The sequence below is a fragment of the Apis cerana genome, linkage group LG1 (genome assembly GCF_029169275.1).
Source record: "Apis cerana isolate GH-2021 linkage group LG1, AcerK_1.0, whole genome shotgun sequence".
NCBI lineage: Eukaryota > Metazoa > Arthropoda > Insecta > Hymenoptera > Apidae > Apis > Apis cerana.
Genome location: NC_083852.1, coordinates 18,942,501 through 18,968,876, shown reverse-complemented (window position 1 = coordinate 18,968,876; position 26,376 = coordinate 18,942,501). Strand labels below are relative to the sequence as shown.

At 40.4% G+C, this 26,376-nt stretch overlaps 2 protein-coding genes across 23 annotated transcripts in view; one reads left to right on the top strand and one right to left on the bottom strand.

The window, feature by feature from the left end:
* Positions 1-199: 199 nt before the first annotated feature.
* LOC108004334 (ELAV-like protein 2) overlaps positions 200-26,376 on the top strand; it is a 39,616-nt gene continuing 13,439 nt past the window's right edge. For 9 of the 21 annotated variants that reach the window (XM_062087326.1, XM_062087320.1, XM_062087324.1 and 6 more), the window contains exons 1-2: positions 10,669-15,534; positions 25,539-25,774. In XM_062087326.1, coding sequence (XP_061943310.1) covers positions 25,579-25,774 — 196 coding nt within the window. In that variant the 5' untranslated portion in view covers positions 10,669-15,534; positions 25,539-25,578. Of the gene's footprint in view, positions 563-2,337; positions 3,039-10,668; positions 15,535-16,063; positions 16,618-16,965; positions 21,877-21,931; positions 22,504-25,538; positions 25,775-26,376 lie in introns of those variants that run through there. The other 12 variants (XM_062087323.1, XM_062087325.1, XM_062087319.1 and 9 more) reach the window with 7 other exon arrangements.
* On the bottom strand, positions 3,353-11,699 carry LOC108004329 (cytosolic carboxypeptidase 6). 2 transcript variants are annotated; one of them, XM_062087303.1, is made up of 8 exons: positions 11,567-11,699; positions 8,924-9,175; positions 6,324-6,688; positions 5,820-6,256; positions 5,540-5,743; positions 5,214-5,437; positions 4,486-4,681; positions 3,353-4,249 (listed from the first exon to the last, which is right to left on the bottom strand). In XM_062087303.1, exons 2-8 carry the CDS (start codon positions 8,937-8,939, stop codon positions 3,937-3,939), a joined length of 1,755 nt encoding a protein of 584 aa, XP_061943287.1. In that variant the 5' UTR covers positions 8,940-9,175; positions 11,567-11,699; the 3' UTR covers positions 3,353-3,936. The 2 variants fall into 2 exon arrangements, with proteins under 2 accessions (XP_061943287.1, XP_061943288.1); XM_062087304.1 differs by lacking the exons at positions 8,924-9,175; positions 11,567-11,699 and adding an exon at positions 6,921-7,162.

Sequence of the window (26,376 nt, the reverse complement as noted above, 5' to 3'; positions counted from 1 at the left end):
AAAATAGTAATTTTTTGTTGTGATCATTTATAAAAAATTTGAACATTTGTTCAGTTAACTGCTGTAACATGATATATTCATAAAAATTAGTTTTTTTATACATTTCGAAATGTGCTTATTTTTTATAAGAGTCTTGTTATAATATATATATGTTAATTCAATGAATATTATTTAATGAGATTAAAGAAGTTAATATTCAGACAAAAAGCATTGTCAATAATGTGTTATTGCGTTCAACTACAATCATTTTTTAAAATTGTTGATAATTATTTTCGTCGAATAGATATAAAAACGTGTACATGAAATATTTTTCTAATTTAAATATAAATTTTAATTACAAAAGTGTATAATCGTTATTCAATCTATAGTGTAAATAATTTTGTAAAATATAACCTCAAATCGCGTATTAAAAAATTTAACGGTCAATGTATCGGTGCATTGTATTAAAATTTCACTAAGAGATACAATCAAACAAGTAGTAAAACGTTCAAAGGTTCAAATCGCCAATCAAATGAAGTTAATAGTTTCTTCTTCAAGAAAATGTATAACGTAGCTGTATTCGGTGAGTATATATAGAAAAATTTCATATTAATATAATATATACGTATATATTTTATTCATTGTTATTGAAATTTAAACAAATTATTTTTATTCATAAAAATTAAAAATTGATTTTTGTCTCTAAAATATAAAAATAGTGTCTTAAATAAAAATTTATTAATAATAATGTTAATAATAATTATTTCAAAACTAAAGAAATTTACAACAATAAGCCAATCAATTTTTATGAATGCAACTAGTTCCGATCTCTTCCTTTTATTGATTATACGAAATATATGTATATATTAGATAGGTTATCCAAATTAAATTTTTTACATTTATGATATATTTTTAAAATTTCTGTTATTTATGCAAGATATTCAATTGAAATTTTTTTATAACAATATAGCTTTTCTTTCAAATGATAGAATTCTTTGCTATATGCAAGATGTAAAAAAAAATTTGCAAAAGGGTTAAGTACGAATAATCAGGGTCGGTTTCTGTCCACATTGTACCTATGTAGATCGCGCGATTTCGTGAAAATTCGGCTTTATTCGGTATTGTAGGTGGTTGCTATTGCACGATATGTCTGATTTCATATATAAGTCTAATCTCATTTTATAAATTTAGCAATATACGTATTGTAATTGTGTTCTATTATTTCTGAATATTGCAAATTGTTTATGCTTTTTAAATAAAAATTATAGATATCTCATAAATATCTATAAAAATATAAACAAAATATATCATATAATACACAAGATTTATTAAGATTTTTAAATTATAACTTAATAAAATTTTAATCAATTTATATGGTATAATAATTAAATTCCATTTTGTTCAAATTTTTATATTTTATATTTGAAAATTTGAGTACTTTTCAATTACATAACTCGTGAAAAAAAATGATATTATCTAATAGTACAATTTAAGAAAGACACAATAAAAAATCAAGAAGCAAGATTTTTTGCAAAGGGTTTCTCTAATTCTAATATATGAGAATTATTTCATTATTAGTTCACGAGCATAATAGTAGCTTTCCGTCGCAACCCGCTTGTGTTTATTCGGTTTTATAGAGGTCGCTAGTTATACCTGGGGACATGTTCAAGATCGCGAGAACTTGTACGAAGATGGAGAATTCGAAGAATATTTGAATGTACGCTTAATCGAAAGAGTATGAGAGATAAATGGGACACAAGTGAAGGAAAGAATGAGAAAATGAATAAGAGAAGTTCGAAGATATTGAAAGAGAAGGAAAAAAAAAAGTAAAAGAAAAAAAGATGGGGGGAATGAAATTGAAAAAACAATGAAAAAAGAAGTATTAAAAGGAAAAATAAAGAATGGCGAATTGTGGAGAAGAAAAAAGACAGAAATAAAGTGAGATTATATTGGGAATGAGATTGGAGAAACAGAGAGAAAAGAGGGGAAAATAATGGAGAGAGAAAGAAAGGAAATTGAGGAAGAGATAGGAAAATGCAAATTACGAGCTGGGGGGTGCGAAGCAAACTGAAACGAGGGATAGAACGAGGATACAAAAAAAGGGATAGAGAAAGAGACAAACAGGCTTCCCTGCGCAACCAGTACGACGCAGACAACTCGTCTATATACTTGGTTCAACGACCACCGCCCTAGTATCATCCAACCCCGAAGTACCGGACGGCTCGGTGGTCGCACTGGATACTAGATTAGGGGAGTGGAGGAGGTTGAAACGAAGGTAGGGGGTTTTGGGGGGTTGGAGTGGGGAAGTTTAGGGAATGGGTTAGCTGGGGAGGTTGTAGAGGGAGAAGAGTGGAAGTGGTGTTGAGCGGAACGGCCCACGGGCCAGTTCCGTCTCGAGCCCAGGAGTAGAAGAGCTACTGGCCGCTTATCTGCTCCCTTCTTTCGCTATAGTTTCATTTCTTTCCGTTTTAGTTCATTCTTCAGTTCCGATTGATTGACACGTTGATACACATACATACACGAGTACACACACATATATGTATACATGCATAATAATATATTTTAAAAAGGTTGCGCGCGACACGTTCATACACCGGTGATATACATGCAACCATATATGTACGTGATCACGTTAATTCCCATCACGTATACACCTGCATATACACGCATATTACACGTATACAAACGTATACAGAAGCGTGCGCGAGCGCGTACAACGGACAACTTTTTTTGAATATATCATTTGGTCACGTATAGAAAAGGAAAAAAAAGAAAGATAGAAGAAACGAAAGAAATCCGTATATAAAAGAAAAAAAGGAATCATTCGTTGATTGGTTTGTTGTGATTGACGAATAGCCCGTTCGATAATCATTATCCCGGCTTTCCTGTTTGTCATATGCTCAATGTACGGATACGATCGCGATCAGTTAACGTATATTTAGATCCGTACCTGATTAAGTGTACAGATCCCGTAGTACCTGCGTCTTCTGTCCATCCAATGCGCGTGCAACAAGCCCGCGGGTTACTTGAGTTTTAGGAAAAGTAATTCTCGCATTCAGGTACGTGAACAAATTTCTATTATGTTGATCTGCAAAAGCTGTTGCTTTTGCACTCTTTTTTTGTCCTTTTCGTGATTTCCTCCACGAAGCTTTCAATAATAGAGACGAGTGGATGTGGAAAAACCCTTAGACGAGATTACCGTATTATCTATCATTATAACATAAGAAATTTTATTTGAATATTTTACTTTCTTTTCTGAGATATAAATTTTTGTTTTAAGACACAGAAAATCAAATGTTATGATTAGCGAATAGACTAAAATGTGTCTCGTTTGGGGGTATTGTTTTCATGTAATTAATGTAACAGAAACTAAAAGAGATTGTGCATGTTTTTATTCTTTTATTTCTTAACGTTTATATATATTTATTTTATAGTGATAATTTTAAATTATAATATGATCCTCGATTATCATTATTATTTTTAAATTAAAAAAGCATAAACATATTTATAGAGATTTTTCTTGACGAATAAAATCAACGGGTATTCTGGAAAGTACGTAAAAAAAAAGGAAAAATGACGCGTGTACGGCATCAGAAGAACGTAACAACCCTATAAATCAATCCTTTATGATTTGATATCGCGCGCTTGAATCATTGGATCATATCGTTGTTGCCATTACCGACTTTTTATATCGCTATCTATCAATTTTATTTTTATACGGAGATAGTTGTTAACCTACATACACTGCGTAAAAAAACTTTTTTACGAAACTTATACAATCGTTGATGATACGATCACATTACACACGCTTCTTAATTACATTATTCTTTTTTTCTAGGAATCTATCGTTTAAAAATTTCGAGAATATTATTACGAAGATTTTTAACGAAAAGAATTTTCACGAATTTCAAATTGTCTCGAAGAATCAAATTTATCTATCGATTAACGAGAATAAGCTCATAGAAGATATCTGTTCGATTTCACGGCTTTTCGAGCGACCTTTGCCCTGTTCTTGCTGGTAGCAAGTTCCAAACCGCCCCTTGTCAGCTGATTGAAATCGATAATGGTGAGCCTCGGCTCGGCGGGATGTCTGGACAGGGCCTGCACCCTGTCGAGCGGTGCCCCGGGGCTCCGGAACCTGTAGCTCCGGTTCCTGCACCCGCCGACGCCCGTTCCACTTCCAGTTCCGGTCCCAAGCTGGCTCATCCGCGTGCCGCTCATCGATCGACAACCGCCGCTCGCGGCCATCTCTGTCTCCTCTTGAAAGTACCTGCCAGTCACAATTCGCCAGTCATCTAACTTGTTCATTTTTTTGCTCGTGAAGAAGATACAAAGAATCTTAGAATTAGCGGCAATGCTCGATTCGACTCTTGCGTTACGATTTAATCGAAAGTCAGAGTTGGAAAGTTTTCTCAAGATAAAAGTGAGACGAAAGGAAAGGAAAGAAACGGTGAATTTTCTGTATTATTGAATTGATTTTGAAGGGAACGGTGCGATTTAAATTACTCGTGAATGCTGGCAAGGTGTATAGGCGCCGGTTTCCTGCAAGTCTTTGGCCTAGGTTCCCTAAGAATGCGATGCCTCGGCCGTGACTGTCTCGTTCGTTTGGTGGATGGTTGATCGGGAAGCCCAGTCGGGATGATACCCATTAATTTGTAATATTCTAGGAAGACGCGGGCAAGATTGCGTCCTAATCTGTAATCTGTGATTTAATCGGCTAGTCAAGTCATCGATTGATCCTCCAGAGGCCTACGTTGAGCGTCAGATAATCGATTGATAGTAAAACTTTTTAATGCGAGCCCTTTAACTTTAATTGAACGTGATATAAATTATTCAACGGCACTTTGCTTAATTTTCCTTCGAAAAACGGGGGCGAGGTAGAATAAACGGCCGGGTTAACAGCGGTTCTCCATTTGTGAAGAACGCCCTTAAGACGACGGCTTGTTTTTCGATTAATTATCTTTGTCGAGATGTTGCACTTGCATCGTGGCACTCTAAATTTTGTTAACCAGTTTCAAATTTATCGGATTATTATCAAACATTGAACACGATGTTTCAACTTATTTTTTCGTATTATTCCAGATTCTACAATTTCATCGAGTGTTAAATTACCACGATTCTTAAGATAGGACTGTTGGAAACGAGAACTTTCCAAATTATAAAAGAAAGTTATTTATACGGAAAATAATCTACTCGTGAAGAAAATAGAAGTATATATATATATTAAAGGATACATCCTTCCTCGGTATATGGGAATATTCCAGGCATCGCTTTTCTATTGTATCCGTACATCGATACCTCGATGCTATAGCAATTCACGTGTTCCTTCAGAATAGAACACAGATAACGACGTGCAGTTCCAGCCTTATGAGGATCCTGATTGTACATCGTGTTTTCTATTTCATAGTCTTCAACGTGCTGCGCCAATAATTTCGGTAACACGATGTGTCTTTCGTACCTGAGAGGCTGACAGCCATTGATTAGATAGTGTCGTATATAAATGGAAATAAAGGCAGGAGTCTATTTAAAAAAAAAAAATCAAAAGAACGGTCGAAGATACCTGTACACATCGTCGTAGGTGTTTCCATAAACGAAAATCCCTGTTGCGTTTGTATGAGCGTGCAAATCCAAGACGCAATCTAACGGCGTGAGGGAATTCTTATCGAGATTCTTCAATATCGGTTTAATTGCTACCAATGCAGGATGAAGCCATTCAGATATTTTGTTCCACGAGCGATTTAAATCGGCCCCCATTAAGGTGGATCTTCAACAAGATAACTTTTTACTTTTTACTCGTCTTATTGTCGAAAGAAAGAAAAATTGTCTATACATATATTTACCTATAATTACCAAGAAATACACCATCGGGATTTAACATTGGCACTATCTTGAAAACGATGTAATCCCTCAACACTTGGGCGATGGGGTGGGAACTGACCAGAAAGTCCATTAGACCTTGGCAAACGAACGAGGAGGGTGATTCGCCTGGATACACCCTTGCGAGGACAACCACCACCTTTCTCGAACGATCTTGAACGTCGTCCAGATTCGAAGTTATCGTGACCAACTCGATCTTCCTCTTTTGTATCGACGTGGCTATAGTTTCTCTCTTCGTGTACGTTAATCTGGTGCAAAGATTATCCAGATGTGCCAAATAACGGCTGTACGAGTACGGATACGTCAAGGCGAATTGATACACGTCCTCCTCACGGTCGAAAGAAAATGCGAAACTGAGGACGTAATGGTTTTGATGTTGCGCCGATTTGTAGTAGAAAACCTAGGATAAAAATCGCACTTTCGATATATATCTCCACATTTATTCCTTCTATTCGACGATGACTCACTTGATCCCTGGGAATTCTTTGCCATTTCGATCTACTGCTACTCTTTACCAACGGTGTCATCCCATTTCGAAACAGATTCGCGCTCTTCGATATGTTAACAATGTTGAAGATCACTCGTTGGTCAGTCTTCACGTTGTCCACCGTGAAATTGAACCACATACGAAGTCGCGGGTTGCAAGTGTCCGGCCTGATGAACAGATCGTACTCGAATTCCGAGATAAGATCCACCCTGCCCAAGTTGCCGGTTTCGAACGAGGCGTCGAAGCAGATGTGTCCTTTCTTCGCCTTCCCGCTATGCCCTGGCGGTCGTATTATCATCTTGTTCACGTTGCCCAGCCCTCCTTCTGCGTCGCTGTCTTCGCTCTCTGCGCAATGATAAATTCTCTTTGAATTTCCCGTGCACGATCGGAAGATTTTCCGAAAAATATAACAATATTAAAAGGAACGAATCGATTTAAAAAAAGAAAGAAAGAAAGAAATAATCTGACCAGCTCTTTGATAAAGGCTAGTATGCTCCAACGGATCCATCCTCGAAGAGAACAGATCCACCGAGCAGAAGACGCGGGAACAGACTGACTTCCCTTTGGGTTTACCTACCTTTTATGGCGGGTGTTACCACCTACGTGAGTAAGGTCTGATCGTTCCGTGGATCAGCACGTTAGGTTAATTCCCGTGTCGGTTCTCGTGCGAGGAATCTCTCTTGTGTTCGTGATTTCGCGCGGTTCAATCGGACGAGATTGGCGGGAATTCGCGTGGCTGCCACGCGTCAGAGATCTCTAGAACGAGGTTTTCGAGCGAAACGATCGAAGTCGTTTGCGGTCACGAGATGCCAGTTGATCGAAATCTAAATGAAGAGGAGGGGAGTTAGTCCATCCGGCAATTTACTTTTGATGTTGATCCCGCAAATTTGCAAACCGCTGATATCTTTTCTAAAAACGGAATAATCCTTGCTCGTCGCAATTTTCCGCTCGTGGGAACGAACGATGGTTAAAGAGCTGTTTCTCCCCGTCACGAAAACTCACCTCTGATTTGAATCGAACGATGAAACTGATTTCAAACGCTGAAAATTCGTTTCATCTTTTATCTCTCCATTTTCTCTCCCCCCCCTCTCCTTCTGTGTTGTTAACGATTCGAGGAAAAGCAGAATTGTTACACTATCGGATTTATCCACGTGTCGCGTACACGAAGACGGAAGAAACCAGAGACAAGGCAAAGGTACACGTCACGTCTTGGACGTGTACCACGTCGCGTCGCCGTATCCGAAGTTCAACTTCGTTCTCTTATGCATTATTCTTTATCAGGGGAGAGGGGAGAGGCATATAACGCGTCGCGTGCGGATTTCTAAATCAGGATTGTTCGATATCTATTTCCATGCAGTCCAGCACGGTGCCGGTAAATGACACGTTCGATGGCTAAAAGTTGCGCGCCTATAGCCAAGAAGGGACGAAAGGAAGGTAGGAAGAGAAAAAGGAAAATTAGGGGCTGTCAGTCGGGCTATAGTGACTTTCCATTGCGCAATTCCGTTATCAATGATTCACCGATTGACGCAGAACTCGGTTATATTGTCACGTGAACTTTGTGTAATCAGTCAATGGTAGTGGCTCGATCGATTAACCATTTCCAAGAAGATAAAAATTAATGAGAAATTCTCGTTTCGTGGAAAATCCATCGAACGATTCGATGATATCGGTTGATAATTCACCAATCGGGATAATTTTCATCTTTCTCTCCAAAGGAAAACTTTGTATAATTTGGACAAATGTCTGTGGCACATTGCCACGCCGCAATTACGATTGCGCAAGTGAGAGAGAGAGAGAGAAAAAAGAGAAAATTCCTGGAAAATTGGAGGGAAAAGAGGTCTGAGGATGTTGGTAGAACTGATGTTGTCGTCGAGGTGGTCGAGAAGAGCAATTAGAAAGGGGGAACAAAGAGAGCGGGTAGAAAAGCGTCAGGAACGATCAAGGATAGCGAGCGTGAGGAATAAAGAGAGAAAGGACACACTAGAAAGTAACACGCATCATTGAATTTCGATCGTTATCATTCTTCTTCTCAAGTTCTACGACATTATAAACAAGATTTCTCCTACTTTATTCTCGTTCTTCTTTTGTGAAAACGGAAGTCAGGTCAAGAGAGAAAAAGAAAAAAAACACCTCCGAAGTATCTAATCATAGCAATGGAAAAACACGGAAAGAATATATAAAGAATATAGCTAAGAATTTGAAAGCCGCCAGCGGGAAACCGACTGAAAAATTATTCCTCCGGCTATCTATATCTTCCGTGAGATTGACTGGTCTTTAAAGAGGAACACTTGGCAAATGTCAAAGTGCAATAAGCGAGTCGAGTTTGTTGCGTGACTGCTTCTTAACTCGGAGATTCGATCGACTTGACGGATCGCATAAGATCCATTGGGAAATGGATGTCAGGATGGATATAGGAACACGTTGATGCATAAAACGGTGTTGTGTGAAGATGTGAAGATCACGCGGAACAGACGGTGGTGGCGCGATGTTACGTGCCTCGCGCTTCGGTCACGGAACCGAATTTCGAGCTTATCAGCAGTAACTCTCTAAGAATCGAATCTGGCGCACAGTTATACGTACCTGTTCCGTCGGACATGACTCGAATCGAATCCCTAATGTGGTCCACACGATCCTCTCAACCTCTCTTGCCTGGCCGACTGGACGACACCGGTAGTGGCGAATCCACGCGTTGGTTTCCTTGGTTTGTTGAATCGATACGATGTCCCTGCACCCTGTTTCTTTTCGTTTTTCCCTTCGACCACGACGTGTCTCGCGTGTCTCAACCTTGATTACGTCGATCGTTCCAAGTCACGTTGATGAAAGTTCATAGAACTATATGCACAAGTTCTTTAACGAACAGCATGGGAAAGATACGGAGAAAAAGAAGGATAGATAAAGTATCAACGTTGTAACACGTGGTATTATATTTCAGTTGGATAAAAGCTGAGGATTTTACTCTCTCCTCCCTCTCCTCCCCCCTGAAACACAATCCATCAGCCGATGATGATGGCAGGAAGATCGATCGCTCTCTTCCGTCGCAAATATTTGCCCGTTTATTCTTCCTTTTTTTCTTCGTACCGATATAACGATCAAGAAGAAGAGTAAGAATCATAATTTTTAAATATCCATTCGAACCGTACATCATAATTTTGTTTTTTTTTTTTTTATGAAACGAAAGATCCGCAATTTCTCGGAGTTCGGGAACGAGAGCGGTTAACGAGGGCGGAACCGCGGTTGTGGAGCTACACGTAATACGCATACGTAACCGCAGCTCGATTATCAAGAAGGCTGCATAGATGCAGCCTCCCTTGCACGTGTGCAACCTCGTTCCCGGATATACGCGTACGGATTTCGCGCAACATGCGAAACGGGCTTAAGTCACGCATATTTATCTTTGACCCGGCTCCCGGCTGAGCAAACGCAAATATGGCGCGTCATCAAGGAGAGAAGGGATAAAATTATGGAAGCTATCCTAAAAAGATTTCCAAATAATTCTCCGTGATTCATCAACGCGTAACCGCGTTTAATCAACCCACTTGCATAATTTTCAGATACATTGGAAACTTTTGTGTTCGATGAAATATTTATATCCAAACTTCGTGATTCACGATTCGATTGTAGGGAGGACACGATTGTCATTTCATCATCGAATTTCCCGAATTTTGTCGAACCGTGTCACACGATCTTACTCGACACAAAAAACAAATATCCTCCCCGATCACGTGCACCTAGAAACATCTTGTGCTCTATTTCCGAAGAGATTGGATAAAACCGCGAAGCCGATGCGGAATCAGAGAAGAATGGGAAAAAAAAATGGTGAAATTTGAAGGTTGAAGGGCTGCGGTCCGGGCAAAGTTTCGCATCGGTGGTGGGTGCATGTGCGTGTGTTTGTTCGACTGGTGAATGTCCTCCGCTCCTGGGCTTTGGCTGGGACTTCCTGGTGAACCCTTCCTTCCCTCGCCCCTCTCCGCCGCCCTCCCCCTCGAGTTGTTCGCAGCCGAGCTCCGTGCAACGGTGGAGGGAGAGAAACGAGGAGAAAGAGAGAGCGGAGTGGAAGTGTAGAAGAGAGAGTGAATGACTAGGAGAACGCGAGAGATCGATATTCGAAACCCCTGTGCCGTTGGGCACCGAGCTCCTCTCGCCACCCCACGCCCAATGGCGTAGCAAGGGGGGGCAATTGGACTACGTACTACTCTGCCTGTTCCCAGGATACTCGACAAACGGAAGTTTGGGACAAAGAGGAGGAGCGTTATAAATTGGCCGAGACGGGATTCGGGAATTATGCGATGCTGCCGTCTCCCCTATTTCTGTCTGCCTACTTTTTTTCTTTTTTTTTATATCAATTGTCAATTTTCATCGAACCCCGAGTTTAATGATACTTTAATCTCTTAATTTTCTTATCCATCGATTTTGATGCGTAGAATTACGAAACGAGTATTATTTCGCGTTATTTTCTTATTCATCGTTTCGATTCTTCGGATCGATAATTGTTAAGAATTAAATTTAAGATTCTGATTCGAAAAATTTCCCCCTCCCCAGCATTCAATTGGGGGACACGATAGAATAGATTTTCGCAGTCTACGCTGTTGCCCGTCCTCGTATGCATGCTATTTACCATTAGATTATCATCCCCTCATTTTTTTCGTCTCTCCCCTACCTCGCTGCATTCGTGCTTTCTTTCGACCCCTTCTGGGGCAGCTCTTTTCTCAGCGCGACTCTTTTTCATCCACGTATCTTGTATCTCTCGCGTTGCAAATGTAACGGGCGAAATGTGACGAGCAAACCAATTATTTCCACCGCGATGATCGATTCACGTTCGTAATTCCGGGCCCGAGTCATTAGCGAACGCTCTTCGCAGGGGTGTTCATTAACATTGACTACCGCGTCGTTCCAGTGAAAATGATATTCGCGTTGGGTTGCACACTACGTCCCTACTATCGATTGATACTTTCCTCGTTTGGACTCGATCCTAAATAAGATAAACGTCGATCAAGTGCACATTATGATTTGGCTCGTTTGTACACGTTAGAAAATGGAGATACGATTTATAAATTATGCATTCACGTTTCCCTTTAGATGGATGTTTTTTTTATTATATTATAGTATCTTTTATTAAGTAGAAATTGAAAGGCAAAAGTGTTGGGATAGGAAACGTTTTATTTGATTTTTATTCTTTCGTTAAAGTTTCATTATCGGTGCATCTATTGTATGATTAACCGATACCTGAGGCACGTGGATCCATTTATGCAGCACGTGTCTTCTCAAGATTCCACCGGGGGTAGCGTTACAATATCCCGTGATGAATGCAGTAGCTCCTCCAGGTAGCTAGGGTTCCCACAAAAAAATGGAGGGGGATTCAATTCGAGGCCTCTAATATCTTGTGTCTACAACGAAAAAGAGGAAAGAAAAAAAGAGGAGGCAGAGGACGGGAGTAAACAGAAGTCGAGAAGTTAAAACGATTATTATATTCAACGAGGGAAGGGGAGGGGGGAAAAAGGGGGAAAAAAAAGCGAATTGTCGGATTTTGAATATCGAATCCCGGTTCGAGTTTAACTTTGTGGAAAATTTGTTGAATATCCGTGCACGTTAAAAGAGGGGAGGGAGGATGGTTAAAAAGAGGGGAATGTGGATGAACTATGTGGTAAAGGGACGGCGAAATTTGGCCGCATTCGCACGGTCGAAAAGCTCTCTCGCACAAGAGGGAGGTCAACCCCTGGGACGACGGTTTCCATTTTCAACGTGGCGCCTGCGTTCTCGAGCTCTGCACGGGCTCTACCAACCCTCTCTCCTCCACTCGTTTCTCCTTTTCAAGCCTCCACTCCACTTCTTTCTTTCTTTCTCTTGTTCGTGGACCCTGAATATCCACCCCTTCTTCTCTATCCCTCGAGTGCAGCGCTTGCGCACGTGCCCTCCCCCGCACGTCTAGCCATTTTTTCTTTTCCCCCTCGAATTCAACCCCTGTCTCTCGAACCGCGACAGCGAGACGAAACTGCTCCCACGAAATATTCAAATATATTTTCACGACAAATTTATCATTTTTCCAATTGTATCTACATGTTAATGTTTTTCTTTTCTTTTCTTCTTTTCTATTATCTTTCATTTTTTCCCTCCCTCTACTTTTTAGTAGGTTTTTGTAGAAACGTTGTTGAAACAACGACGCTTGAACTTCTTTCTGCGAAAGAATCTTGTCTGCGAGAGAATCATCAGGCTTCACTCGAATTCGCAATTAGTACCTTTTTTTCGGATCATCTAGCTTTTCCCTGATCTCAATCTGTCTTTACTGCCTTTTTCTGCCATCTGGCAGAATGAAAATTATCCTATTATTTTAAATATTCTATTATGTTAAATAGTCTTTTTTTTTTTTTTCCTTTCAAAATTTTCGTTTCACTTACAATCGTTCAATCAACAGCTGTGTCCATTAACTCGTTTTCAATCTTCTTATTCCTTTCTTTCTTTCTCCCTTGCATATATATTATTTGAGAGTTTTCTTTCAATCAGTATCGATGGTTGCAAGGTCCAGAGGATCTCCGGAGGGAGCAGCCATTGTTCACGACCCTTCCGCAGCGCCTGCGTGCCTCGCAACTATCCTCGATTTCGTTTTTCTTTTTCTACTTCTTTGTCTTTACAGCCTTCGTAAAGTACTGATCGTAATGATCCAGAGATTTCAAAGAGTAATCTTCTCATTTTTATTTCTATCCGACATGTATGCTTCCGTCTACCAACTTTTCTAACTCTTCTTTTCATCGAATTTTTCTATATATATTTGTTCAAAAAAATTATCGAACTTGAAAATTGTGTGTCTACAATTTATTATCGTTAATATAAATTAATATTTCTCATAAAAAAAAAGTATGTACGCGTTTTGTCGCAGAATTTTGCCCGACGAAATAATAAATCCACATCCGTGGTTACATCCCTGCGACTTTTCACACTTAACGAGTTAACGTCACGACGATTTCGAAGCAAGGGATTACTTGCTCCTCCGTTATTCGACGCCTGCGTAGATTCCGCCCCTCGCCTCGCGCATTTTTCTCCGCCTCTCCCTCGCCACTCTTCGTGCCCCGGTTTTCCATCTCCCGAATCGCGTCGACGAGCACTCGGCCAGGGTGTCCAGAGAAGATACAGTTTCTCGTTTGATTTCTTCGAACATTTCCATTCCACGCTTTCTTCTCCCTTCCCTTCGACTTCCGTTCCCCTATTTATATTTTTATCCTTCTTTTTCCTTTCCTTTTTCTTTCTCTTTTTTTATTTTTTATTTTTTCCTTAACCGTTTCCACCACCACTTCTCCCGGCGTGTATACGCCGCCATCGCAACCCCTCCATCGAAAGGTGGCGTGCCACGAGATAGCTCGGTGGTAGTGATCCAGGGAGAGGGTGCAGTCATTGCCTCTTTTCGGCGCCTGCGTACATTCCGCCACGCTCGTCGATCCTGCTCTGTCCAACGGGTTTTCCTTGATCGTTTCTTTCGACCTCTATCCTCCTCGCAGCTCCCACCCCTCTAGCCTAGGCAGAACTAGTAGCGTCGGGGGCGGTGGTGATAGCGGGCAGCAGAGGGTGCAGCGATTGGCGGCAGGGCCTGGCTCCGTCAGTTTAGTTACCGCACCACATAAAGGCATTGCGTTGTAGACACCGTTATACCCGCAACATTCTTACTATTTGCTTGTATATCTTCATTTCTGACCCTTTAATTCGACAAATACGTTCGTATCGTTGGTACATATATAGAATCGTCCTCACCGATTAATCATTCTTGCTTTATCCCGCCCACGTGTCAACGAAAAATACTTTAATCGAGAAAAAAAAAACGTCGTGTGTGTCCACGCACAACACATCTTCCGATCCGGGTTTTAATACACGAGAAAAAAAAACGAAAAAAAAAAAAAAGAAAATAAAATAAAGAATAATCGAAGCAGAAACAAGAGCAAAAAAAAAACGAAATAATCGAAACGAAATAATAGAAGCTACGAGTAAAAAAAAAACGAAATAATCGAAGTACGAATCGATCGGTCGTCAACAAAGGAAGAAATTAAGTCAAGAATATATATTTGGATTGGACACACTTTTCTTCACGTGCGTCTTCTGGCGGGGATCTTATGGTTTCGTTCGTCCATTTCGACCGTCCTTCCCGAAACCTTATCTACTGTCTCCTTTCACCCCCTGGAACAGTCAGCTTCTCGAAGATTGATCTCGATCGACGCGCACGCGGTTCCCATTCTAACTTCGCTTAAAAAAAAAAAAAAAAACAAAAAGAAAAAAAAAGAATAAAGAATAAAGAAAGAGAAAAAGGGAAAGAGGAAAGAGATAATTGAACGCAACGTCGCCGGTTCTCCACGAAGATAAATTCAGTGTGTCAATCATTAACGAGATTGGTGTATAATAATATCGAGGCAACGAATCGTCATCTGGAAGATCTTCTTTATTCGACGGAAGAGTGAAAAAAGAAAAAAGAAAAAAGAAAAAAAGAAAGAAAAAAGGCAAACGTTCGGACGAGAAAAACAGAGATAGAGGGAGGAGAGAAACGGATATAATAGTGTTGGCCGGTGGGAGTGAAAGAGAGACTCGAGGGTGTGTTCCGCGGTTTTCTTCGCCCTCTTTTTTCCTTTCGTTTCGTCGATACATTAAGAAATTAAGTGTCATACATACGTGTATCCCAAGGGTTGAATCGTTTTTTTTTTTTATAAAATATAGACTGTAATTCATCGTTATCGATTGGAGAAAGTGCAAAAAAAAAAAAAAAAGATATCTTGAGGAAAACTTAAAAACTCGGTAATTCGTCTTGGTAATTCGGTAAACTCGATAAAACTTGATAAAAAATCGAATAAAATTATAAAAACACGGATAAATACGCATAAATACGGTTCAGAAGGATAAATAAATAATAAAAATAATAAACGAACAAAACGAAATAAAAAAAGAAAGATAAAAAACGGGAAAACGAAACACGCACACGTCGTTTAAAGAAACAAAAATTGAAAAACGGAATAGAACAAAGAAACGGGCATCAAAACGAGATAACAACGAAATGAAAATTTAGCGATATAGATAATATTTAAAAAAAAAAAAAAATAACTCTCCATTAAAGAAAAAAAAAAAACTAATTAAAACGAAAAAAAAAAAACATTAACCCACCGTCGTTTCGTTCTACGCCCAGATATCGGCATCCTCCAACCACTGATTTTCATCGTTAACCGGTATGTTCATTTGTTTCTTTACTTTTGTTGCTTCTGTGATTCCGACGTTCGAATTATTATTATTATCGTTCTATTCTTATCTTGTTATTATTGTTGTTATTATTACCGTTATAATTACAAACATTATTATCGATCTCTATGTATATCGATCTATGTGTTTTGGTAGCGCACTATCAGGTGCCGATTCATTATAATATATGTTTGTAACCCCTTTGCCGGAATATCCTTTATACAGGACCAATCGAAGGATCCTTCCGGCAACCACGATCATTCCTCCTTTATCGAACTTATTTTTATCGCGTTCTCTTGGCCGATCAAGGGGTTGTTTTTCCCCCCCTGTTGTTATTGCCTCGGTAGAAAAGTATTTTACAAATTTTTTAATTCGTTTCAGATTCATTTCAAATTCAAATTGATTTAAATTTATCGTTATTATATGTATCAGATAAAAAGAGAGGAAAGAAAAAAAAATCTACCCGAAGTAATGTAAAAAGAAAAAAAAAAAAGTTAATTAAATATTAATTCGTTATAGCAACCGATTGATTATTGCGGCTAATTTCTCAATTATATGATAAGAACAATATAAAACGTTTATCCGTGAAAATATGGTGAAAATATCAGCGTGTAATAACAGCTGACGTTCTCTACGGCGCATTATCACGGGCCAGAGAAGTTTGGGCGTGGCAGCCGAAAGCAACGTGGCCAGGAGAACGCGAACGCAGCCTCCAAACCCACAATTCTCCGGCCAACTTTCAGTTCGAATCCTTCTTTTGACTTGCGGAGTAACCGGCGAGAGAAAAAAAAACGAAAAAAAAAAAAAAGAAATCAAAAGAAAAAAAAAATCATAATTAAACGAGGAAAAGAGAAAGACGAGAAACGAAAAACGAGAGAAAAACATCTTAAAAAAAAACACGTTCGAGCGAATACGTTGAATATATTCGGTAACAAGTGATGGAAAACGGCGAGAGTGTGCATGAAGGATCAAGCAGATCCAGGATGGAGCAACTGGCACTGCGGGTCCTCGTCGAGGACAAGCAGGAAGTCTCGAGAGGGACACTTCCGTCCGCGATGGCCTCGATCACAATGGTGCGTGAGAGGGATAAAGGGGTGTTAGATAGTGTGCCAAATGAACGTTTTCAAAGAATACGGCCTTTATCGCTTCCTATGTTTCGTTCTAACTATTTCCGTTCCGTCTTTTTCTGGGTGCCATCTTTTATTTAGCCATTTCGCTCGTGAAATTATTTCATTTCAGTTTGTATTAAGGAAACGAAAAGGAAAATTAATATATGCATATATATATATATGTATATATATACGTATATATACGTATATATGTATATATGTATATATATATTTATAACGAGAGAAGAAAATGAGAGAAACAATAATTAATGCATCAAGTATCGTAGAACTAATAACGTTCTTCTCTTTCAGATATTTTCCAATCCAAATTCTCAACCGAATAACGCGATATCAAAGATTGACCGAGGGTTGCGAGCCTAGTAGGAGGATGATAGAGCAGAATGTATATGTGAAAGAAGGATAGAGAAAAGCAGCGAGTGGGAGAAAGAGACTAGGTCTAGTTGGGGAAGCTCGTATTGATCGTTTCTGGGTCCATGTGACGCGCCTGCGTTTTGCCGTGGGGTAGAATCGTAGCGAGGGTAAACTGTGGGGAGGAAGGTGGGAAAGAGTGAGAAGCAGAGAGAGAAAGAGAGAGAGAGAGAGAGCCGTGCCGGGGTTCATATACCCCCAGGGCGACTGCAACGTTCTACCATGCCACCGACCAATCAATGGAGCTTCTCTACCTCTGTGTCTCACCCTGTTTCCTCTCTTTCCCTCTCCCTCCGTCCATTCGTCATTCTTTTTCTCTCGATTTTCCGCGATTCTTCGTCCATCATACGTAATATCGCACACACGCATCGTCCCCCTTCAAAGATTTACGGTATTAATACTTGACAACACAGCGAGTGCCCAATGCCACCCCTACGGATGCGTGTACCGATAATCCATCGAAACTTCGTTCGAGTTTAAAGAGAGCCGATGCTAATTCTCGTAACGAGTTCTCGAGGACGATAACGATACGAATATATAGGGTTGCGGAGGTAATACGTTACCGCTCGCCTATTAAATTTATCCTTGGCCTTTGAACAAATAATGTCGTCAACGAGAAAAATACGAGCAAAAATTGTTCTGCCTCGTTTGATATTATCGCTTATTTTTATTTCGAATTTCCTTTGCGAGGAAAGATTGTGCGAGTCTCATTAATCGCAATCCCAATTACTTTCCTTTTTCTCTGTCGATCATGCGTCAATCGGTTCAAGTCAGTGATAATTCATCGATTTCGTTAGATTGAAATTTTCATTTCAGTTCGAATGCATGTCGAAGTCACGATATTATTTCATTACGTGGAATATTTCATCATGACTGAACCAACCATTTCTTTTCTCTCCACATTTATGTTTACTTTACGTAATCACCCTTTGTGGACTTCGAGAAGACGTCGTAAGGTTTCCCTGAATATTTAGTGATGCGATCATTGCCTGACGAGAGAGGGACGATCATGAATCGATGCATACTTATTTACGAGGAAATACAGGCAAAAAAAGCGAAGAAGAGCTACTACAAGGAAAAAACAAATCGATCGGTTGCACCTTAATTAGCACGATGATGCGCGTTTGATCGATCTTCGTTATATTTCCTAGGCGGGGTTAGGGAGTTTCGTCCATTTTGCGCAAATGTTTGTTAAAAATACCGTCCATTTCCAACGATACTATTTTCTAACGAAATATATATCCAATTGATCTCGTCCAACCTCCTAGGATAGAAATTATTTATACGCCCCTTATAATTATTTATCCCCTTGCATATTTTATACTTGGATATTTAGGGAGCTATTTTCACTAACCAAGTTTGCCATTGATCTTCCAATTAGTTCCATTGGCTCGTTGAAACCGCCTTTGTCACGCCTCGAACCATTAATAGGATTCGTGAGAATATCGATAGGATAGATTATCGACGAATCTCGTCAAAGGTTCAGTGACCCTGGAAAAACTTCACGGACGGAATTATTACTCCCGTGGCAGAGTATGGGTGGAATTATGCTCGTGCACGAGCGTACCGGCGGATCGATGATGAAGGTGGGGCCATACCCCAAAAACGTTGCTTCGACAGCTGGATCATAACCGGGAACGAAAGAGGAGGGTTGGTTCGGTAGTACGTTTTGTAGTCTCGACTCGAATGATTCACAATTTATGTCTCTTCACGGCTTTGATCCGATATACCGGAAAATGGTAAATCATTCTCGTTGGCACGCGCTATTCTCCGCATCTAAATGTTCGAAAAATATATACCTTTTAGTCAGAATTACGAAGGATTGATTCATTCGTATGGATGGCGGAAGCAACGATTAGAATGATTTCGAATAAATTTCCCTCTCGGTTCGATGGTCTGAATATTGTTTCGCTCGTTCGTTGTCGCTAAGGCGATCAGAGGCCGGCAAACTTTCATAATTCCAACGGTAATGCGGTGACAACTTCCTGTCGCACCGTGTGGCCGGTTTTAAAGCCACCGAGCATAATGGAACTCGCTCACATATGCGTCCACTGTGTCCCTATTTTTTTTCCTTTTTTTTTTTTTTTTTTTTTTGCATACCGTTTCGCATCTGTTGCAAGTCCTGTGCCCAGTTTCGTTCCCTTTTTTCTCATGCGGCTAGATACAATACAGGCTTGCTCCCTCCTTCTCCTTCTTTGGCCGATGTTAGGTCCGGTCATGTACGTAATACGCAAAGAACCTGGTCAATCGTTCATGTCTAACAAAAGCAGGAAGTCAATCGAAAAGATCGTTCCTTTGATTATACGAGGATTAGCGGATATGCGAAGATTGATTTCTTTTTTTTTTTTTGTAACGATTAGAATAAGAAATATAGGGACGAAGTACAAATTATATACTTCATTTGAATCTATGAAATCCGATTGGATGGATCGATGATAATTTGATTCGTCGATAGATGAATGATGAGACAGATTTCTTTTGTATTTATATGTGAACATATTTATAATTTTAATGATACGTATTCGTGGTTTTGAATCGATAAGTGACAATTTCTCTGTATCTTTTTAAAAAGGAATAACAAATTATCAAAAAGAATTCATCGTACTCTGTGTCTTAAGTTTTAATTAGGCGATTATAATATTTAATTAGAATTTTAAAGCGAAGATATATATTATAGAATCGAGTTCTTCAGGAAGTTCTGACAAAAGTTCATTCTGTATGATGATGTAATATAAGGGAAACGAATTTCCGAAAACACGAACTCGCGGTTATTGGCACGACCGCCAAGTGTTGCTCGGCTTGTTTCGTCAGCATCGCATAATTTTGGCTCACCGTCATTTTAGAGACTGCATTCTCTCGATCTTCGAAGATAAAGCCAGGGTAAGGTCAGGGATGCAGCTTGGATTCGTTTACTCGTGTTCATATCTTTTTTTTTTTTGAAAAATGATTCTAATTATCCACACAATAACGAACAAAATGAAATTTTTGCGTTTAAAACTTGATTAAATATTCGATAGATCTAGCAGAAACGTGCGACGTAGAAAGAAACGATGCATAAATCGAAGGAGAATGATTGAAATGAGACAACGAAGCGGTAGATTCAGACGAGTTCATCGGCTTTATCCTCCTCGATTTTTGGACTTCGACAAGTCTCGCGAGTCGTCTATTTTTTTCTCTTCGAGAAATATTCAATTTCATGGTCTTTGGCAAATGGCCACCAATAAGTTTTGACGATGTAATTCATGGTTTCGAGTTCACTACCGATCGAGTGCGGCCTCGTAAGGGATAAAAGGACTCTTGTATCGACGCGATAGCGCGCTGAGACGACGGGGGTCAAAAACCGTGAAGGGGTGGTCATGATCTGATGCAAGGGGTGATGCAAGCGACGAGAGGGAGGCAAGAGGGCGGCATACCTTCTGCCTCGTAATGCCAGGGAGCCATGTTGCAAACATTTCCTAACGAACAAACCCCTGCAAATATCTTGAGGAGGATACTGAAATATTGCGCCTGAACTGCCCCTAGGTTGTCAGCTCTCTTGTTAACTGGATGCAGTTTAAACAAAATGACAGGTGTTATTTTTTTTTTTAATTCTTTTAACACCGGAATAAATAAAAAATCGCGACTCGTTATTCAAACCTTGACGATTGTAACAATTGCGAGAATACGAGAGAGTAAAAGGGAAAAATTTAAAATCCTGGGATAAAATATAATGTAGAGATTCTAAATTTATTAAAATTCGACAAAGGGGAAAATGAAGAGGAGGGGGGGGGCAAGGGAGCCAGTTCGATCGACGATGGGAGGTCACAGTTTATTTAAGAACGCGCATACGTCTCTTATTAGTTCGATCGGCAACCCCTCGCAGCATACGAGTACATACGTGCGAGTTGGTAGGAGGAGATACGTAATAACGAGGGGTTTGCAGTGGGTTGGCAACGAGCTTAGCCGAGGGTGCGCGACCGCGCCCGAGCTGGGCCGACTTCGGCCGATCGAGCTCGTCGGGCTGTGCAAGCCGCTTGAAAGCGGCTGGTGTGTCCAGTCTCTAGGCAGCCTCCGCCCGTGTTATATCGTTATTTCCGTTTCCTTAGTATAGTGTTTAACGCTTTAATTTCTAGTCTCGCGTAACCCTCTACACATTCACACATACACATACACACATATATACGCGTATATTGTATTCTATTCTTTAAATCCGCGCGCTCACACACACACACACACACATTACACACATTGTATGTACTCCCTCGTTTTCTTTTTCGACGACGATCGACGAAATTTGGTGATCTCATTTTTCGACGATATCGGACGTGAATAATTTTCGGCTCGCCGCTCATACATTTACACATACACTCACACATGTGCTCGTCAAAGTGAAACCAAAGGACTGTCGACCAGGAGGCGAGCATAAATGCCGATTTACGAGCGCTCGCGTCGTACTTTTCTTTCATTGATTTCCCCTTCTGTTCCGGGCGGCGGTGCGAGAGCGTGATAGTAGGTGCACGTAAAGAGAGAGTCAGAGAGAAGAGCAGGGACCGGCACGATTCATCGACCAATCGTTTAATAAGTTGCACGTTGCTCGGTTTCGCGTGCGAAAACGTGGAAAAGAGTTTTCGGAAGGAGAAAAAGAAAAAGTAACGTCGAGAGAGGGAGAGAAAAGAAGTACGGGAAGAGAGAGTGTCGCGTCTCACGGAAGGAGAAAGAAAAAAGGTGTTTTCTGTGTTTATTGTGTGGATGTGTGTCGTGTGCTCTCGCGTGTATCGATAAAAAGGTGGATCCTGTAAAGATAGTGGAAGAAAGGTAAGCTCGAGTTGAATCACGAAAACATTTCGGTCGAAGATATACACACAGATGTTGTACGCGGAGCAGTACGTCCTTCAAGGAGGTTTCAGAGCACGTGCCTTGCGAGTTTCGTGACACATTCTCATTCTCACCCTTTGCTTTCTGCGTGCTTTCGACGTAGTCTTTCTTTTTCCACGCCACCTTTCCCCTTCTCCACTCCCACCTCCGCTCCGACTGCCACTTGCCTTCGAGCTTCTTTACCCCTTTCTCCTCTGCTGCCGCTTTGCTATTTCTTTTCGATAACAGAAACGACTTACTGCGTTTTCGCGTGTCGCGTGTACGTGCGTGTGTGTTTTCTCGCGCGGAAAGGGGCGTACTTGAGGGGCGCGAGAGGGGATTCCCTTGGAATTGTAGCCGGAGGAAGAGGTCTCGTGTGCGCAACGGAGAAACGAGAGAAAGAGGGAGAGAGAGAGAGCGCTCCTGGACACGAGCGAGCGAGAATGAGCGAGAGAAGGGGTGGTAGGGGAGAACGAGCGAGGCAGAGACCGAGGAGTCGCGCTCGTATTGATCGGTCCCGGCCACGCGATTTTCACGATCCGTCGCCATGGCCACCTGGCCACCGGCCGAAGATCGTATCTGCCAAGCGTACGTAAAAATCAAACTTTAACCCCCGGCTAACTTGACCCACCTGCTAATCTTCGTTGCAAATTTATATTCTCTTCGTGGAAATTTTTAATTATCTTTTTTACCCGAAACGAGGAATATATTTCGTCGTAATTTCTTTTTTTCCTTTCGTTCTGTGTTACGTTACATTATATTCTAGATACATTAATAACATTTTCATATCTCGTCCTCGATATACACGATACATTACTACGAGTCTCGAAATCTTTCGAATCTTTTTTCATTTATTTTCGAGATATAAATTCAAATTATTTCGAGTTGAAAGCAATTAAAATGAAAGTAGAAGGTGTGTAACGTAAACATTGAAAGTGTTCGTCGCGATTCCCCGGAAGATGGTCGACTAGACGTGGAGGTCGACTTTTGCGAACCCCGGTCTGGCGAAAAGGGGTGGCTTTCCGCATTGTGTCGCGGATAACCCCAGTTTGCGCGTATACGCAGCCATGCGTAACGTCCATTGTCGTTGTATAATGACGGTAGCGCAGGAGTCGCGTTTCGAAGTCAACGGCGAACGATACTTTTCCGATGCGTTACTCTCCTCGCCCGACAATGGGGTCTCTCGGCTTCCATTGTGCCGTCCTAAAATATCGCGATGCCGAGCAAAGAGAGTGTAAGAGAGACAGGGAGAGTATGGATCGATAACTACGGAAGATGCGGGGCTACGATAACTGCTGGCTCCGACATTTTCTCCGACTGCTGAACGCGTTCCTGTTTTCTTCGCCTCGTTCGTAAACACCGTTCGACTCGCAGAACGGTGATGAAAATTCATTGATGAAAAATAGCGCCGGCATTTTTCTCGTCGTCGAGAAGTTCGATCTTTTTGACGTTTGTCGATGAAATTCGTTCTTACAAAATTATCAGTGTTAATATATTAGATTATATATATATATAGATACAAGAGGGATAGATCTCAGGGATAGCATCATCCATTGCGAGTTGAGATTCTTCTGTAAGATTCGTCCATTTTGAGCCGAGAGGGATATATTTTTCTTCTTTAGTAATAATAATAATAATAATAATAACAATAAATTGTTGCCAACGAAGACTTTTAGGGAAGATAGGATATAAAAGGAGGTTAATGTAAAAAATTCGAATTTATAGTTGTTCATTGTCCCACGTTTATTTCCCCACGTTTCATATCACATGGGCCCCGGCACATTCGATGCATATAATAAAAGCTATCTATCGCGTGTAATAAAAGGTATCTCAAGAGAGGACGTGGTGGTCAGTTCGATTGGGGTGACCGCAGTCATGAAACTCGAAGGTTCCCCGTGTGGGGTGGTCCTAAGGACAGCTGATGACTACGTTGAACAACTGACGAGGAGGCGGAAGGGGAAAGAGAGAATTAAAATGTACACCAGTGGTAGCTCGTGCCTGCTTGATATATGTGTCGTGGCAGCTGTGTGTATAAGCCTTAACCATGAACGCTATCGGCACCCTACGGCCATCGCGTATAATTCCCCTTTCTCTCTTCTCTTTTCTTCTCCTTCTCCTATTTTGCTCGCTTTTCGTCCCTTTCGCTCGAGGCGTGTGCGACCACATACCGGGTGGTGTTCTCGAATAAAATTATTTAATATCTTCCACGCACGTAACATAAAGATTAATAGATGTATCGCGAGATATCGAAATTTAGATCCTCTTTTTTTAATTGATTGAAACTACCAGCAACTGCGAACTCCAGCTGAGAAGAAATTAGAAATTAACGAAATTCTCGTTGTTGCGTATCTAATCCGATTAGAATTTATTTTTATGAGTGTGAGTTACGTTAGGTACTGATAAAAAAATATCGTATATTGGAGAGGAAAGAAAAATTTGGAAAATTTTTAAGGGGAATACAAATAATGGTATAAAGTATGATCGATATTGAACACCCTGTAAACGTATCGAACACGGTGGTTTTGCCAGAAAGGAAAAGGGAAGAGGCACGAGGGAGGCGAGCTCTTTAAACCAGAAAGGGGGGTCGTCGCCCCTTTAAATCCGCGTTTCTATTGGATCTTACCCTCGTTCCCTACCAACTACCACCTCCGCCTGTTCTTTTCACGCTGTATTTTGAAAGTCATTGTCAGATTACGTCAGCATCCAGTTGCGTGAACCATGAATTTTTCGCAAGTTGTCCATAATCGAGCCACGCGTCTTGTTTGCGTCCAGCTGCTTGTAATTTAATGTATGAAATAGATAATGATCTTCATCGTCGTTCAAACGTAACGAAACGAAATCTTTTTAAAATTATAAAAAGTTTTCCAATACGGGCGAAATAGGTTTAAATAATTCAGAACGTTACGAAATCTAATTAGAATATTTTGTTTTCTCAAAACTATATTTTGTTTTCTCAAAAACTATACTTGTTGTTGCCACGCGAATATTTATATAGATATAAGCAAAAACTGATTTTCTTTTCGAACTTGTGTTCTCTGTGAACATGTGCATCGTGTACGACGTGTTGATTAACACGTTTTTACGTCCTTCAAAACCCCGTCGACACAGTAGTTCTTGCTTGGCCCGTGTTTATACTTGTCTGTTACTTCCTATATATTCTTCTATATATTCTCGTCGTGCGATTGTTTCGATAAATTTCAACGCGTCGTTCGCGTCGAACTTGAGAATCTCTCGGAACAATCGAAATTTTCTTTTTAATCATTTATTCCCTCGAAAAAAGAATAATTATGAAAAGGAGTTACGAATCATTGAATCGAGAAATATATCATAATTTGAAAAAAATATATTTGAAGAAAGTTGCAAATGGTTGAGCGTCGCTGTTCCTTGCGTTTCCAGTAATCTCTCTTCTTTCCTTTTACAATGAACGAACAACTGGGTGATCGATTGCCACTACCCGTTAATAAAAAAAGATTTAGAAGAAGGTATTGTCGACGTTGATCGAAAAAAAGAAAAAAAAAGTACCGAATAGAGGACGAGATTATTCTTAACAAGATAGAGGTTTAAAAAGCGAAATATCGTTTGTATTCGTTACGTGATACTAAAGTGACGCTTTCTTGTTTCAGATTTCGTACGTAGTTAGAAAGGACCCGGTCGAAGAGTGCAATGATGGCGAACGGAATGGACACAGTCGTACAACAAAATGGTGGATCCACCCTCGGACAGGCCTCGCAGGAAGAGTCGAAGACGAATCTCATAGTAAATTATTTGCCCCAGAGCATGACACAGGATGAGATTCGATCCCTTTTCTCGAGCATTGGCGAGGTTGAGAGTTGCAAGTTGATTCGTGATAAACTCACCGGTAAGTCGAACTCACCGTCCCCTTCATTCATTATCATAGCTAAACAATAATTATGATGAAGCCTGAGAATCACGGTTCTTTCGTGTTTGACCGAATAAGCGAGATAGCGTTGTATTGTTGTGATAATTTTCATGGAAACCTGTTATTACAGTTAATACACGGACAGGTGTAGAACGAAAGAATAATTCTCTCTACACAGTTCATTTGTTTATCGATTTCTAGACGTTACCGAGGAACGGGTGTTTAGTCTTGGTTGAGTAGTCGGCATCGATTCGTCTGCGCCTGTTTATTTTGTATCAGCCTTATTTGAGGGGGATAGAAAGAGATAGAGAATCTTTAGAAACCAAATAGAATCTGTTAAAGATTCAACAAAGTCGGGGTACCAGGAGAGGAAAAATGAGAAGCGAAAATCGAATAATTCGGTGTTTCGTGGCCGCACACTCGTCAATGTTATCATTTCTCTACTTACGTCCGTTCTCATCGCCATGTTAAACGGCGTTGAGAGAGATCACGCTCCATCAACCGGGGAAAGAATTTTTTTCTTCAACTTTCGAGTAACTTGGTCTGGTTCGAAACGTCTGGAAGGAAGGAAGGAAGGGGAG